Source organism: Heloderma suspectum, chromosome 2 (genome assembly GCF_057233095.1).
Source record: "Heloderma suspectum isolate Gila_16-S chromosome 2, 16-S_ref, whole genome shotgun sequence".
Classification (NCBI taxonomy): domain Eukaryota; kingdom Metazoa; phylum Chordata; class Lepidosauria; order Squamata; family Helodermatidae; genus Heloderma; species Heloderma suspectum.
This window is the reverse complement of record NC_139459.1, coordinates 3023986-3039889: the sequence shown is the minus strand read 5'-3', so window position 1 is coordinate 3039889 and position 15904 is coordinate 3023986. Positions and strand designations below refer to the sequence as shown.

General features: G+C 48.4%; 1 protein-coding gene across 2 annotated transcripts in view; it reads left to right on the top strand.

The window, feature by feature from the left end:
* CNTFR (ciliary neurotrophic factor receptor) overlaps positions 1-15904 on the top strand; it is a 476854-nt gene that overhangs the window by 390390 nt on the left and 70560 nt on the right. For both annotated transcript variants that reach the window (XM_084832002.1, XM_084832001.1), the window contains exon 5: positions 15477-15594. In XM_084832002.1, the coding sequence (XP_084688128.1) occupies positions 15477-15594 (118 nt within the window). The remainder of the gene's footprint in view (positions 1-15476; positions 15595-15904) is intronic.

The window sequence follows — 15904 nt, the reverse complement described above, 5'->3', positions numbered from 1 at the left end:
CCATGGGTTATTAAGCTGGCTTGATTCAACAAAAGATAGATAAGATTAACCACATTTCAGGGTTAGGGTGTAATGCTAAACAATTTAATCAAAAGCTAAAGCTTCCGATATTTTCCTTGCAGCCACACAAGGGGAGGCATGATAGAGGTGTACAAAATTATGCATGGTATGGAGGATGTGGATTTTTCTCCTCCTCTCATAATCCTAGAACCCAAAAGGGTCATCCCATGAAGCTAATGGGTGAGAGATTCAGGACAGATCAAAGAAAGGACTTCTTCACACAGAGTTGAACTATGGAATCGCTACAACAGGCTGTAGTGATAGCTGCCAATTTGGTGGCTTTAAAAGGGGGTTAGATAAATTCCTGGAGGAGAAAGCTATCAATGGTCCTGATGGCTGTGTGCTACCTCCAATGTCAGGGGCATTATGCCTATGTGCTCCAGTTGCTGGAGAGAAGGGGGGGCATGCTGTGGCACTCGTGTCCTGCTTGTGGGTTCCCAATCAAGAGCTGGTTGGCCACTGTGTGAACAGAGTGCTGGACTAGATGGACCCCTGGTCTGATCCAGCAGGGCTCTCCTGATGTTCTGATGAGGAGAGGGGAAGAAAGAGCAGGGGGCTTGAGGGTTGCTGCAGCACTTTCCCCTCATCACTATGGTTTATTGTGACATCCAAACTGGCCCTTTGTGGCTTTCAAATGGAATACTGCATGACATCTCTGCATTTGCGACTCCTTCTCACATGGCTGCCAAGCCAAAGCAAAGGAGCGAGGCATCGTGAACCGCCTAGCCACCATTCTAGGGAAGAACAGAAGCCAGCAGGACTTCGAAGCCAAGCCCGCCAGCCGCTCTTGGGGTCGGAACTAACAAAGATGGCTGATAGCCAGGTCTGATTAACAGCACAAGAGGAAATTACAGAATCATCAGATGGGCTAATTAAAGAGCTGCTCTGCTGGGATGAGGCTGCCTTGGTGCTAGGGCCCAGCAGACATGATCCTGAGTGCTGCAGCTTTGAAGCTGGCCTTCTCAGGAGTTCGCTGAAAAGATGCTTTTACCCCTTACATGGTTCCAGTGTGGGACACAAGCGCCACATAGCTACCAGAGATGCCAGGCCTGGCTATCCAAGGACATCCTTTGCTTTGGGGATCTCATTAGGGCTTGATTTGAGCCAGAATTGCCCTGGCTGAGCTTGAAAACCATGTTTCAGTGTCTGAACCCAGCCCCTGAACATGGTGAAGCTAAGATAAAGATGGGAGCATGCTATGAGCATGCGCAGAGTGCCTCCCCTTGTCACTGAGTACCTGAATCCATCTTGCAGACAACTGGGGCTTAAATGCCCTGAGAGCTCTATTTTCCAGCAGGTCTGAGCCACAGAAGTGTAGAAATGGATCCAACACCACCTCTTACATTTCAAGGAGGGATGTGTGGGCATCCCACTGTTTGCTCTAAAAGGGGTTGATTCACTGTGAGTGTTCCAAGTGAACAAGGATCAAGGCCTTGGGAGCATCGCTTCAAATGTTCTCAAGGCACCTGATACCGCCTTCCCCTGCCCCGGGATCCACCACAACACCTTCCCCTGGCAGGGTGTGGGGACGATGGGCACACAACAGTCCCCAGACAAGCATTTTCACTCACTGGGGACTGGGTTCTCCTGGGAGAGATGTTGGGCACACCAGGGACAGTGAGCAGAAGGTTCCTGGGGACCTCCTCCTGCATATGCTGGGCATGCAGAGCATCTCCCAGTGCCCTGGCCTTTCCCTGGCCAAGACAAGTTCCCTGCCTTGGGAACAGGAATGCAGCAGGGATGACTGTGGCAAAAGCAGTCCTGATTCGCCTGCTCATGGCAGGCTTCCAGACAGAGCTGCCCAGATCAAACTTGGATTGATCGGGGCAGTCAACGCTTTCAAGCTCCCTGTACCGATTTCTCCGGACACCCCTAGTTTCAGATCTTTGGGCTGTGCCATGGTGAGCCCATCAGTGTGCGAGTTTGGAAACCATTTGTTCCAACATTCCCATCTCTCTTCGATTTTTAGGAGAGTGTGTTTGCACACTTCCTTTTCTCTCATAATCAGTTTAACCATAATTATGCAATCAGCCTTAGAGAGCCATGGGGCAGAAAACTACAAAAGGGCACCACGACGAAGCCCAAGTGGCTCAGTGGTGACCTTATGGAGAAGTGCAAACTAACCTCTTCCCTGAAAGAGGGGCATAGATGGAGTCCAGGTGGGAGGGCAGCAGAGGACATGGCTCATCAAAAGGGAAAGCGACAGAGGAGCGCTCAGCGTCTGGGCTGGGATTGGTGGAGCAGTCTGTTTCCAGTCTATGTCAGTTTTGCATGGCTTCATTCCATCCCCTTTCCTTATCAATCTGCAAACATATTTTTTTAAAACTGCATGAGAATTCACATTTAAATACACTTTTCTGTACTCATTTTATCCTAAAACATGCGTTTTTAATGTATTTTGGTACATTTTTGAGCAGAGAACAATATTGCAGAATTCACAGAAGTGTGAAAACCAATAGTTAACTGGGCTGGCTGGGGGATTCTGGGAATTGTAGTCCAGCACATCTGGAGGGACCAGGTTGGAGAAGGCTCCCCTAAGCATTATCATAGTTCTTGGTGTTGTGCTGTCGAGGACCTAATTCCAGGCGTCTCCCACAGCCCCATAAATCATGATGAGCTCATTCAGATATGCTTCACCCGCTTGAGTTTGCTGCCGATCCGTGCTCTGGAGTGCCATTTTAAAGCTGACGCACTGAGTGGGTTTGTACTCCTGGTTTTAAGCTGACACGATCTGTTTCTTTGGGGGGATTTTCAAAGCAGCTTTTGTGCAGCCTGAGCCGGCTTGCGTTTTTCAAAGGCACAATCTGAAATAGATTTGGAGCCTCGAGTCTGGATAAATGTATGACAGGTGGCTGGCCTTGAGCACTTTTTCGAAGTATTTAAAATCCCCTTGCTACAGTGGTGCCTCTCCTGGCCCTTAGGCTCAGCTGGGGCAGAATGCAGTCCGGATTCCAGGAGCATGGAGTGCTCCCACGCAGGCAGTGGCTTCCTGTAGCCTTGCAAGCTCAGTCCAAACCTCCAGTTATTTGCCCATCCTGCAAAACTGCTTAGGCCCGCCGTGCCACGTGAAGTCCAGAGTGCATGTGGTGCTCAGCGGCATGGAACTTCCTGCCATCTTTCTTTTAAGTGGCAACTGCAGGTGGCGGGTTTCTCTTCCTGCTGTTTGCTCAGAGTCTTCCCCTGCCCAGCTGTGCTTCTCTCCCCAAGGGGTAAAAAGATACAGGGGGCTGTATCCTGCCCCTCCCCCCCACACACACACTAGGAAGAATACGTGGGGTGGTTTTGTGTGGGGAAAAATCCTTGGAGAAGGACTGATCACCCCTCCTGCTGCTGCCATGCTTGAGATTCCAGCTACCATCCTGTGGTCTTTTTAAAAACAAGTTTGTAGAAACATAGATTTGGCGGCTTGTCTCGTGTAGTTTCAGTCTAAGAGGCGCGCTGCTTGGAGCAGGGGTGTCAAACCCTTCAGCCCGAGGACGGAATGCAGTTCTGGAGAAGCTCTCAGGGGCTGCATTCCGGGGTGGGCGGGGCCAAAGGCAAAAGGGGTGGGGCCAAAAAAGCAAAACGTACCAGCCTGTTGTAGCTTCAAACTCCGACTGCCCGTAACCCAGCCTTCAAAGAGGCATCTCAGCCTTTTAGAATTGGGGGTGCGGGGCTGCACAAAAGCTGGAAAACTGCCAAGTGACTGGTGGTCCGTGGAAAGGGGGTGGGGCCAGGGGAAGGGGAAGGGAGAGTGGCCGTCTAGGGAACCCCAGTTGGCTGGATTGGGGCCCCAGGCAGGCCGGATCTGGTCCATAGGCTTCAGGCTCGACTCCCCCTGATCTGGAGCATCTCTAGAGCACCGTCTGGTCCAGTTTTATTGGATGAGTTTCAGTTACTGAGGCCTGAGGATGCGGACAAGGTGCTTGGCCAAGTCCGATCGACCACTTGTGTGCTTGACCCTTGCCCTTCATGGCTTATTAAATCAAACAAGGAGGGGTTGTCCGGCTGGGTCCAGAAGGTTGTAAATTCCTCCTTGAGAGAGGGAGTGGTGCCTGCCGCTTTAAAAGAGGCAGTAATTAGACCACTCCTGAAAAAGCCTAACCTGGACCCAGAGGATGTTAACAATTATAGGCCAGTGGCCAACATCCCCTTCCTGGGCAAGGTGCTTGAGCGGGTGGTTGTAGGACAGCTCCAGGCACTCTTGAATGAAACGGAATATCTAGATCCATTTCAATCGGGCTTCAGGCCTGGTTTTGGAATGGAAACTGCCTTGGTCGCCCTGTGGGATGACCTCTGCCGGGAGAGGGACAGGGGGAGTGCGACCCTGTTGATTCTCCTGGACCTCTCGGCGGCTTTCGATACCATCGACCATGGTATCCTTCTGGATAGGTTGTCTGGGTTGGGAGTTGGAGGCACTGCACTACAGTGGTTCCGCTCCTACTTGGATGGCCGATTGCAGAAGGTGGTGCTGGGGGATTATTGCTCTGTGCCATGGCAATTGTGCCATGGGGTTCCACAGGGCTCTATTCTATCCCCCATGCTGTTTAACATCTACATGAAACCGCTGGGGGAGGTTATCCGGAGGTGTGGGCTGAGGTGCCATCAATATGCGGATGACACCCAGCTCTACCTCTCTTTCTCATCAAAACCAGGTGAGGCAGTGGCTGTTCTGAACCAGTGCCTGGGCACGGTAATGGACTGGATGAGGGCCAATAAACTGAAACTCAATCCAGACAAGACGGAGGTACTGTTAGTGGGTGGTTCGTCTGCCCGGCTAGGTGATATTCAACCTGTTCTGGAGGGGGTTGCACTCCCCCTAAAGGATCAGGTTCGTAGTTTGGGGGTGCTCTTGGATCCAGAACTGTCACTTGAGGCACAGGTGAACTCAGTGGCACGGAGCACTTTTTATCAGCTTAGGCTGGTATACCAACTACGCCCTTATCTGGACAGAGATAGCCTAGCTACAGTTATCCATGCTCTGATAACTTCTCGTCTGGATTACTGCAATGCGTTATACGTGGGGCTGCCTTTGAAAACGGTCCGGAAACTTCAGCTGGTCCAAAATAGGGCAGCAAGATTGTTAACAGGGACTGGCCTGCGAGCTCATATTACGCCAGTACTTTTCCAGCTGCACTGGCTGCCGGTCCATTTCCGGGCCCGATTCAAAGTGCTGGTATTAACATTCAAAGCCCTTAACGGCTTGGGGCCAGGTTACCTGAAGGATCGCCTCCTCCCATATGTGCCTGCCCGGACCTTAAGATCATCATCAGCGGCCCTTCTCCGTGAGCCCCTGCCAAAGGAAGTGAGGCGGGTGGCTACTAGGAGGAGGGCTTTTTCTGTTGTGGCACCCCGGCTCTGGAATGAGCTCCCTAGTGAGGTTCGCCTGGCACCTACATTGTACTCCTTTCGGCGCCAGGTGAAGACCTTTTTATTTTCCCAGGCATTTTAGCTTTCTAAATTTTTATCTTTGCTGTTTTAAATCTGTATTTTAAACTCCTGTACTGCTGCTAGGTTTTATTGTGGTTGTATTGTTATATTGTGGTTTTAATGTTCTATATATTTTAAATTGTTTTATTGTGTGTTGTTTGGTTTTAGTTTTTGTGAACCGCCCAGAGAGCTTCGGCTATTGGGCGGTATAGAAATAAATAAAATAAATAAATAAATAAATAAATCTCCTCAGTATGGACAACATGGATCTGAAGAAGCAGGGGTTCACCAAGGCTCATCTTAAAAACTTTTAAAACATTTTGCTGTGTGGGCCCGCTTTTTCTGACGGAGTCAAAGTTGGTAAATGGGGGAGGAGCATTGCTCAATGGGTAGAACACATGCTTTGGATGTAAAAAGCCCCAGGTTCAATTGATGGTTTGGTTTTATATTAAAGATATCTATACTTCCCCTCAGGAAAGCTTCTTGAGCAATTTGCAAAACAACAAAATGTAAAAAATAAAAGCCAATAAATTGCAGCATGTTAAAATAATGTATGAAGGAACCTGGGAGCAGAAAATGTATTTGCCTGGTACAGAAAAGATAGCAACGTTGGCATGAGGTGAGCCTCCCGGGGCAGCGAATTCCACAAATGCGGCGCTGCCCCTGAGAAGGCCCTGTCTCCCTGGACGCCACCTGCCTTGCCTCACCTTGGGGCAGCCACCAGGAAGAGAGGCTCCAAAGATGAGCTCAATGCACACAGCAGGTTGGGTCCCTGGCCCCTCCAGCCAAAAAGGGATCTCCAGTGGCAGAGGTAGGAAAGGTCCCAGGCCGAGACCCTGGAGGTCCAATGCTATCCAGATAAGACCATACTGAGGCCTGGAAGCAGAAAGCAGCTTCAACGTTCACATTGGGGTGAAGTCCTGATATTTGTCATGTAGGCTTCTGATGCCCTGATTCTGGAGAACAGCCATAGGGGAGGGGTGCAGCCCTCAGGTCTTGCTTGTGAGCTACCCTGGCGCATTGCTCTGGAAGACAGGGCACAGAGGCACACGGCAGGGGCCACTTGTCTGATCCAGCATAGCGATGCTTCCGTGTCCTCTGTGTGAAGCAGAACAGCCTGTGAAGTGCTGCCACCCTGTGGTATCTGTGAAACACAACTCTTGTTGCCAAATCCTGCAAGCCCTCTTTCTTTTGCACACAGGTCAGAAAGGGGTGGGGTGCATTAGCCCAGGGGACGGTCCTTTCCCCCCATGAATGCATGGCTGCCCTTGAGATGATTGCCTGCCTGTCCTGCATCTGTAACAAAGCAGAGGTGTTGTGAAGCAGGAAAGAGGGAGGGAGGGAGGCTGGCTGGCTGGCTGGCTGTTCCCCCCCCCAATGTTTTTGCTGTGGGTCTGTTCAAATAATCTATTCGTCAGACTCATTATCCAGGCTGTGGCCTTCTTCTGGTGTCTGAAGGCTGAAATAGCTATTAGTGGAGATGCGCATGTCATACCAGAGCAGGGAGTGAGATGATAAAGGCAGAAAAGAGGATGTATCTCCCTCACTCGCTCTCACTCTCTTCCTTGCAGATTTTAAGCCATACGTCTCCAACTTCTGCTTTAAGACCTGAGGTCAGAGCTATCCAACAGCTCAGATTTGCAATAAATTACCCTGCAAAGCAACTAGGGCTTGTAAATAGGAGTCTGCAGCTGGTCATCTCTGGCTGAAGTCTGTGTCTCCCAGTTACATAGGAAGCTATCTTATACCAGTAAGACTATGTCCATCTAGACCAGTATCCTTTACTCTGACAGGCAGTGGTGCTTTAGGGTCTCTGGCAGAGAGAGACCTTTGCCATCAGCTGCCAGGTGATCCTTTGAAGATGTGGGAAGTTGAACCTGGAACCTTCTGCATGCAGAGTGCAGGCTGCACCACTGAGCCACAGTCCCTCCACATTGCAGCCTCGGAGAGACAGTTGAGGAGGGAGCATTGGCGGTGCACACTGGGACATGGCTGGCAAGACCTTTTACCAAGGCAGCTCAGCTCTTGAGGAGCTTTCGTGGACAATAACGTTGTTTAGGGAGTCTTGGTGAAGGCAAATCTGACTAGAACAAAGGTAAAGAAAGACAGGAAATCAGATTTCCAAGTGAAACTGAGAGAGGGCCTAGCACCAAGCGCCTTCTGCTCCAACTGAGAGAACAGGCTGATCTGGGTAAAGTCTCACTTCTCCAGCCTCTGTCCACAGGACCAGCCTGGTGCTGAAAGTCATGGGGAGAAGCTTCCAGCCACTGACAGGACATTCCTAGGGAAGTATGAGAAATTCGTTTCAGCTGGTTTTTGATCAGGATTTACCCAGTTTGCACCTTCCAGACCATAACCAAGATGCAGTCTGCTGTCAAAGTCCATACATTTCTGAGCTTGCAGTGTAATTCGTGGACCAGAAAAATGGTGTTCAACAGCATGTGTACATTTGAAAAATGTGCACTTTAGAAAAAGGCACACAGTTATGCCTTGCTCAGTGGGAGAAGGATGTGTACATTACAAAGAAGTGCACAACTGATGCGTACATTTGGAAAAATATGCACAAAAATTCACATGGGTTTTCATGCAGAAAAAGAAAAAAACAAAGCTCTCAGTCTGATACAGATTCGAGTCAGAACGAGCTTCAAGATGGAATTCAGGGAACTTTAGCAAGCTTGAGTTTTGCTGATTTGCACATCCCTAGACATTACTGGAGATATTTAGGATGCACAAGTGCTCAATTTCAGCCTGTTGTCCTTTTCTTGCCTGGACAGAAGCATGAACACTGAACAGCACTTGTCTGAATCATACACCATGAGTCCAGGACACAGTTTTGTGCACCACAGCTGAACACCCACATGGGAGATCTGCTGCAGTGTGCAGAATAAGCGCTTGTGCCCATGATGACTTGCAAGGACATTGGGATTCTCCTCTGATTTGGATCATTGTGAGTCCAGGGCTGGTCGAGTGACCACCCTTTTTCCCCAGGCAGGATTCCTGTGCCTTTAATAGCTGTGTGACAGACAGACAGACAGACAGACAGTCATGCAGCAGCAGTTGCACAACTTTTCCCAGTATGGTGAAGCAGTGATAGGGCAAGTTAGCCTGTTGGATTTCTGCCTGTTGTGCACAGGAGCCCTGTGAGGAAAAAGGACTGCAAATCTAACCGTCGACTATCTGAAATCTAGCCCCTAACTCCTACATTGATGCGGTCTACATTGATGCTTGAAGATTGAAGTTGGCAGGGCATTATTATTCATCTCACTTGTCAAGAATGCAAAAAGAGACACAAAAGAGAAATTGATGTGGAATATGCAAGCTTTTGACTTTCACGTAACTCTTCATCAGACCTTGATTCAAGGAACGACATCATCCTTCATCTCTCCTATACTTTGTGACAAACATGACAGATGCTGCTTGATGGTTACTGAAGAAAGGGGGAGCATTTATGATTTCCTAAAATCTGCTGGAACGGTCACCTTCCACCAACCCTGGCATCCTTTCAGAAAGCTCTAATTGGCTTGTTCCTACGCAGAGGCAGGCTTTGCTCAACCCAGGTTACCTGCCAGAAATCGCAAGGCCCTGCTAAAGGATCAGGGTTCACATTTCTGTGGAGGCAGCAGTCTCAAGTCTGTCGATAGCGCTGGGTTTTATCGTGCACTTAATTCAGTCATTCAGTCACGTGCCATCTGCTCCTCCCCAAACTTTGAGGCACTTAGTCCTTGCATGCGAAATGGATTTTCTGGGAATTTGCAAGTAAATCCATTCATTAGTTGGGGGCTTTAAATTAATTAAAGGACCTGGAGTCTTTTTAAGGAATTTAACATCTGTGTCAGTCTCTGTAATAGAATAAAACAGACTCCAAGGCTTGTTTGGGATTTCGGCTGCAGTGGCCAGAGGCTGCCTTTAAAGTCACAAGGTTGCCAGTTATTTTTAACTCTTCTTACCAGAAAGGTTGCAAGCTTTTGCAAATTGAGCTCATCGCTTATCCATGTGCTCCCTGAACAGGGCTGCTCAGGATCAGGCCTTCGGGTCTCTGCAAGTCTTTCCTGTTCGGGAAAAACTCAGATCCTGCCTTGCAAGTGTTCGGGATGCAGGATCTCAACACTGCTTTGCACTCCTCGCTGTGGCTGAGCATTCCTGGGGTGCCTTTACTGTCTCTTAAATCAAAGCTGTAATTTAGGGCTTTGATGGACCATTGATGCTGTCTGTAAGGTTGGGGTGCCTTTATGGTCTTTTAAATTAAAAATAGGACTTTTAGGTCTCTGAATTATGCACCTCATACTGAATTCTGTGCTCAAGCAGATTGCACACAGTCCATGGGGGGTGATGGGTTAGAGGGTCTCAAGGGTTCTGGTGGAGGGAGCCTTTGATGCCTCCGCTCCTAACCTGGTCTCCACGTGCAGGCGAATGAGGGGGTAGGATGGCCTGCAGGTGCAGGATGCCATCTTTGAATGCTCCCCTATGTAAAAGTAGACAGACAGACAGACAAACAGCCTCCCTGCAGGTAAAAAGCTAGCTCAGCAGGGAGCATGCTGTATACCTTTTTACTTTCAGGGATTTATATCCATGGAGGAACATTTAAAGAAATATCCCCACATCTGTAGTCTGAAGCAGTGGAATCCATTTTACCACCTCAGGATTCTAGATGCCACCTCATTCTGCTGCATTTGTAGGCCAAGCTTCTGTCAGAGCCTTCAGGGATGATCTAGGCAGCTAAAAATAATGGAAAGGTATTCCAAAAGCATGACTTCTTAGTTTAAATTTGAAAAGACTATCGGGCACTTCCAGATGGAGAGTTTTGCTAGCTTTCAGCACTTTAAAAGGTTCTCTTCTACACAACTATTAGCCTGTTGCAGGAAGATAAAAACATAGGATGATCAGTCCCTAATATTAGTCCACTAATTGCATAGATTGGCCATACAATTGATTAATGATTTATGGAATAGTTAATGGCTTGGAAATTGAACATGCTCACCATCACACATTCCTGTGTCCATGTCATTATGCATGAATAACTCAGAAAAAATTACACGTAATTTGTTATTATCCAATTTGCTAAGTGTTTGGGAAAGACTGAGTTCTCAATAGTCTCTACTAGTATCTCATTCTCTCTCTCTCTCTCTCTCTCTATATATATATATATATATATGAGATACTAGTAGAGACAATTGAGAACTCAGTCTTTCCCAAACACTTAGCAAATTGGATAATAACAAATTACTTGTAATTTTTTCTGAGTTATTCATGCCTAATGGCATATATATATATATATATATATATATATATATATCTTCAGATTTAATGACATATATATGTATATGTGTGTGTGTGTGTGTATATATATATACACACACACACACACACACACACACATACAGATTTAATGCATAACAGAAATTAAGATACTTTACAATGTAGGAAATAGGTGATCTTGATGATATATGAATCTAATTTAGGGTAAATGCAGTTGTTAAATAGGATGATATTAAACCTAAATTAATGCTTTCAATCCTGTCTGGTTTGACAATTTTCACATTAGATTGTGTCTTACAAACTTGTGAAAACTATTAAGACAACAACAACAAAAGAATTCTAAAGATATTAGCTGAACTTGCCTGGAATTCCCTCTTCGGCACAACTCGTAAAGGTGCCAGAGCCCTGCTCCCTTGCTCTGCACCTGGCTACTGGATGACATTGGTGCCAATGTTGGATCCACCCCTACCCCTGACAGCAGTAAATACTAGTTTCAGAAGAAGGACTTTCCTCAAAACCTCAGCAGGAGAGGAAGGGGTTGCATCCCCCCTCCACGCCTGTGTTGACGGCCTTTTCTGACAATGGGGGCATTCCACTCTTCTCTCCCCATCTCCCTTTTCTGGTTTTCTTTTCCAATGGACAGGTAAGGATTCTGCAGCTACTGAACATGCTCAGCCCTCATAATGCTGGGGGGGGGGGTTAAGTTTTGGGGTGGGGGTTGGGGTACTTCTGCATCCCTTAAAGTTCACCCAGCCATGCTGATACTTCCTTCTTGTTTCTCAGTGGTCTGGTTTTGTTTATATACATAGCTGTTGGCACTCAGCACCTGAGTTTGTGATTAGACGGGGTGACTCTTTTGATATTTTCATATTGCAGAATGTGCTTTTAAATTAGGTATCTATTGTGACACTGTTTGGAAGTGTCTTTTATAGGGATATGCTATGGATAATAATGTACTGTTGATGTATCCATATTTTTGTTTGTTGTGTTGTGACCTGCTTAGAAAGTAGTGTATACAGAAAAGCAGTATACAGATAAAGTGACTGACTTTCATCTGGGAGAATGCACACACATGCGCACGCACGCGCACACACACACACACACACATGAATGCCCCCTTTCTCTTAGAAAGTACACTGTTACAGCCCTGCTTTCTTCCTTGACAGAAGACATCAGTGCCTTTGTGAAATCAGCAGTTGTTACACCAATCCACACCCTCATCTCAGACCTATTTGCATGTCTAATAACCAGGACACATCATGTATGGAAAGGAGCAAAGAGTGCTGTATTGAATAGGCCTGGAAGCCAGAGGTCAAAAATGAATGTAGACATTCAGAAACAACAACCAACCAATGGAGCAGCTGTCAAGAAACAAAAAGGGACACCGAACAGGACTTGGGAGGGCGAGGAAAGGGAGGAACACGTTATCTAGTTTGGTGAATTTGGTGGGTGTTTTCACTAACATGGGCTATTGTGCGGAGGGGTATAACTGTATAAGATTTAAGGAAAGGAGGAGGCAGAGGATGGTGGTGAGGATCCCAAGGGATGGAGAAGGGTGGGGGGACGCATGAGCCAAGGGAAATAAAAATGGCCCAAAGCCAGCTGTGAGGGAAGCAGGGGCTGCCCACCCATTCAGCCACATTTCCTTCCAGACATGTCTCTACTATTTTTGGATGCCATAGAGAGATAGGATCATTGTGGGCTTCCCATTGGCATGAAGAGACAAAGGCTCCAGATGTTGAAAAAAAATGGGTTTATTCCTTGAAGTAGCCCAATGCGTTTCGGCCGTGTATCATATATAAGGGCCTTCTACAGGGGTCAATATTTCTTTTTAAAAAACGGCTGCAGAGATCTCCGAAAAGATATATCTTGAAGGTGAATCCTGTGGCCCTCATTCCATTGGGTTATTTTGGATGTTCTCCAGTTTTGGCTGACCCTGGGCTTCCCATTGGTGCAACTAGTTGGCCACTTTGGGAACCAGGATGCTAGGCTAGATAGGCCTTTGGTCTGAACTAGCATATGGATCTTCATATGCTCTTCTCATCACTGCATTTGTGAGAGGAAGAAAAAGCATTTCATTATACAGTATATATCAGTATATATAGCAGCCTAGCACATCTGGAGGTTGGGAAAGTCTGTTTCAGATGGGCCATTAATCTGATCAAATAGGGCTCCTTTTATGTCTTTCCGGAAAACAATGGTGTGTAGGGAGGGGGGAGGAAATATTGCCCCCCGTACACACACACACACACACACCGAGCTTCACACCGGTTCCGCTCCCTTCCGCTCATCCTGTGGTGACTCCTCCCTGTCTCCCCTTCCTCTCTCACGAATCCACCTCAGACCATTCTCTGCTGTCATTCCCACGACTGTGGTGGGATCGTCCATTTTGAGGTCCATTTTTGAGATCGTCCATTTTCAGAGCTGTTCCAAGCCAAGCGGGGAATAGTGTAGCCACAGGCTCTAATACCGGGGGCAGGGGGGGGACTGAAGATGTGTGCCTCCAGAAGGAAAGAGGCCAGCGGAAGGGAGCCAGATGCTTTGTTGACTCTTGCCATGGGGACCTGGCCCAGAACAGCCAGCCCTCGAGCTGTGATGGGTTGCCAGATATTGTTGGTTGTGCGTGGATAGTTGTGTTGGATGACTCTTCTTTGCACTGAGATGAAAGCTGCTCTCCTCCTCCTTCGTGAAGGAAGGTGTGGGACTGTGTCCTGCAACAAGCACTGTGGGGGGCTAATGTGATGACTCCAGGGCTTGGAGGCTTGATATATGCTTGCAATTACTGGAGGTGGTTTAGTATCCTCTGTTCCATGAGACAGCAGTACATTAGTCCCTTACGACCTCAAATCCAGTAAATCCTGGCTGTTATGGAGAAACAGGGTAGAGGGGATGTTTTCTTCCCTCCTTCTAAGTCTAGAGCTCGGGGGGGGGGGTGTCACCCAATGAAATTGGTGAGAAATAGGTTCAGGACAGACAAAATGGAAGCCCCTTCTTCACATCTCATTAACTCATGGGATTTGCTGGCACACGACTGTGTGGATGGAAGCTGGCTGAGATGGCTTTAAAAGGGGATTAGACGCATTTATGGAGGAGGAACTGCGGAGGTCTTTCAGTAGTTCTGAGCCATGATGTCTTATGTGGAACTTCCATCTACAGAGCCAGTCTACCTCTCAGTACCAGATTTTTAGGTATCAGTTTTCTGGATGGCTTAGGCATACCCAAAACCATATTGGGATACAGTTCTCCCCCACCCCTGGTGTTTCTGGTGAGAGACTTCCAAATGTCTCCCAGTGTCTTTAGCTATGTGTGTTCAAAATGTCAGTTTTGTAGGTGGCCTCACCATTCGAGTGGGGGCGGGGGGACTCTTTTTAATGAGAGAGATGTGCACATTTTCCTCCTTCAGACTTTTCTAGTAAGCAGGGATTACATGTAAATGAAGTTGCCTCTTCCTGGCTCATGTGGGAGTAAGTGCAATCGCTTGGGGCTACAGTTTGGGTCCCCCATGTTGGAAGAGAAATAGAAAACTGTCAGATTCCCCCCCCCCTCCGCTAATCCAGGAGCCAGGGTGATGTATGTATGAAACCTCAGGCTGCTCCCACCATTGTTAGACCCCGGACAGATGCGGTGCCTCTGTGAGTCAGTCTCTGGGGCCTGTTCGGTCAATGCCGCTATAGAGTTGCAGGCCAGTGCTCCGAACATGGGATCGGGGAGGAGGAAACCTGTTGCCGTTGCTTCCGCAGGCCAGCCTGACACAGCCGGATCCTCAGAGCTGGGTGAGAACACAGCGAGGACCATACTCCTTCGCCCCGGTGTGAGGACCAACCCTGGCACAGGGGGCTGAAGGGGCCAGGACCTGGGCTGCGCATGCAGCAGGAGGAGGTGGCAGAATCCTCAGGCAGCGGAGTGGACGCTGCCATCTCAGAATGCAGGCTGGGGGTGCCGTTAAAGCAGCACCCTTTCCAATATTAAGGGGAAACAAAGGAACAAACTCCACTCCAACACAGACAGACCAAACTCACACATCGGGGAGAAAGGCCAGGATCCCGGGGGTACTCCCTTGTGTTATTTTCTATCTGCGGAGCATTTTTCATCCAGGGGAGCATTCCAAAATGGTGTACACCGTTCTACCACCTCCAGCCTCCACTGCTTCATTCTGCTGCATGTGGAGACAGAGTTACGGTGACGGGTGGGAAGCGGGAGGAACGGGGCAAGGCTCCATGCTGTGCCTTGCCCCCCACCCGCCCCCAACGCCGCTGCCATGGTCTTTTCCTACCAAAGGCAATGCAGGGGGCGTGTTGGTGCTTGCATGTCTGCGCTGCAAAGGGGAGTTCTTTCCAGACCTGCCTGGCTTTACACCAAGGAATTCTGGGCAGGTTTTGCAAGTGGCACTGAATCTAGAATGTGTCGCTTACGCGTGGTGCTTATGGGGCATAGATGGCGGAAGAGAGCCGTTTTTCCGTCAGGTGTGCAAATTAGCCAGTATAGATGTTAACGTTTGAAAGAGCAGTTGTAAAGAATGCAGGAATGGGTTCACATGACCCTCTTGAAAATGGCCCCTGTGAATGGCCACTTTGAGAGTTCTGGCCCTTCCCTGCTAGATTCTTAGAACCTCACTAGAGCCACAGTTCCCAGAGGCAGTCTCTGACAGGTAAAGCAGTTTGAGCTTGTGCAGAAATGCCTCCTGTTCCAAAACAGTCAAGGTTGCAGCAAATAGAGCCTGGAATGACCTCTGTTTCTCTCTCTCCCAACAGCACCACCCAAGGATCCCATCCTGATGTGCCGGTCCAATAATTACCCCAATGGCTTCTACTGCAGTTGGCACCTGTCTAGCCCAACCTACATTCCTGACACCTTTAACATCACTGTGATGTAAGTGGGGCTGGTGGGATGGGGGAGAGAAGGCACAGGAGGGACAATGTCATGTGGAGCATTCCTTTTGCAGGAGGTGGGGGAGGCTGCTGGAAGTCCAACAGGAGCCATGTGGGTAGCCCACCCAGAATAAGAACACAGACCAAGCTATGTGTTACTTCAGTTGACTTTACAAGCATTAGGGCATGCGCTCAAGATTGTTCAACATGCGTTTGTCTCCTGCTCCTCCCAGTCTTCGTCCACTGGAGTGCAGCTTAATTATGGGTAGAGTGTCGGGTGGTCAGATGCAAACATAGGAACTTAGGGACCA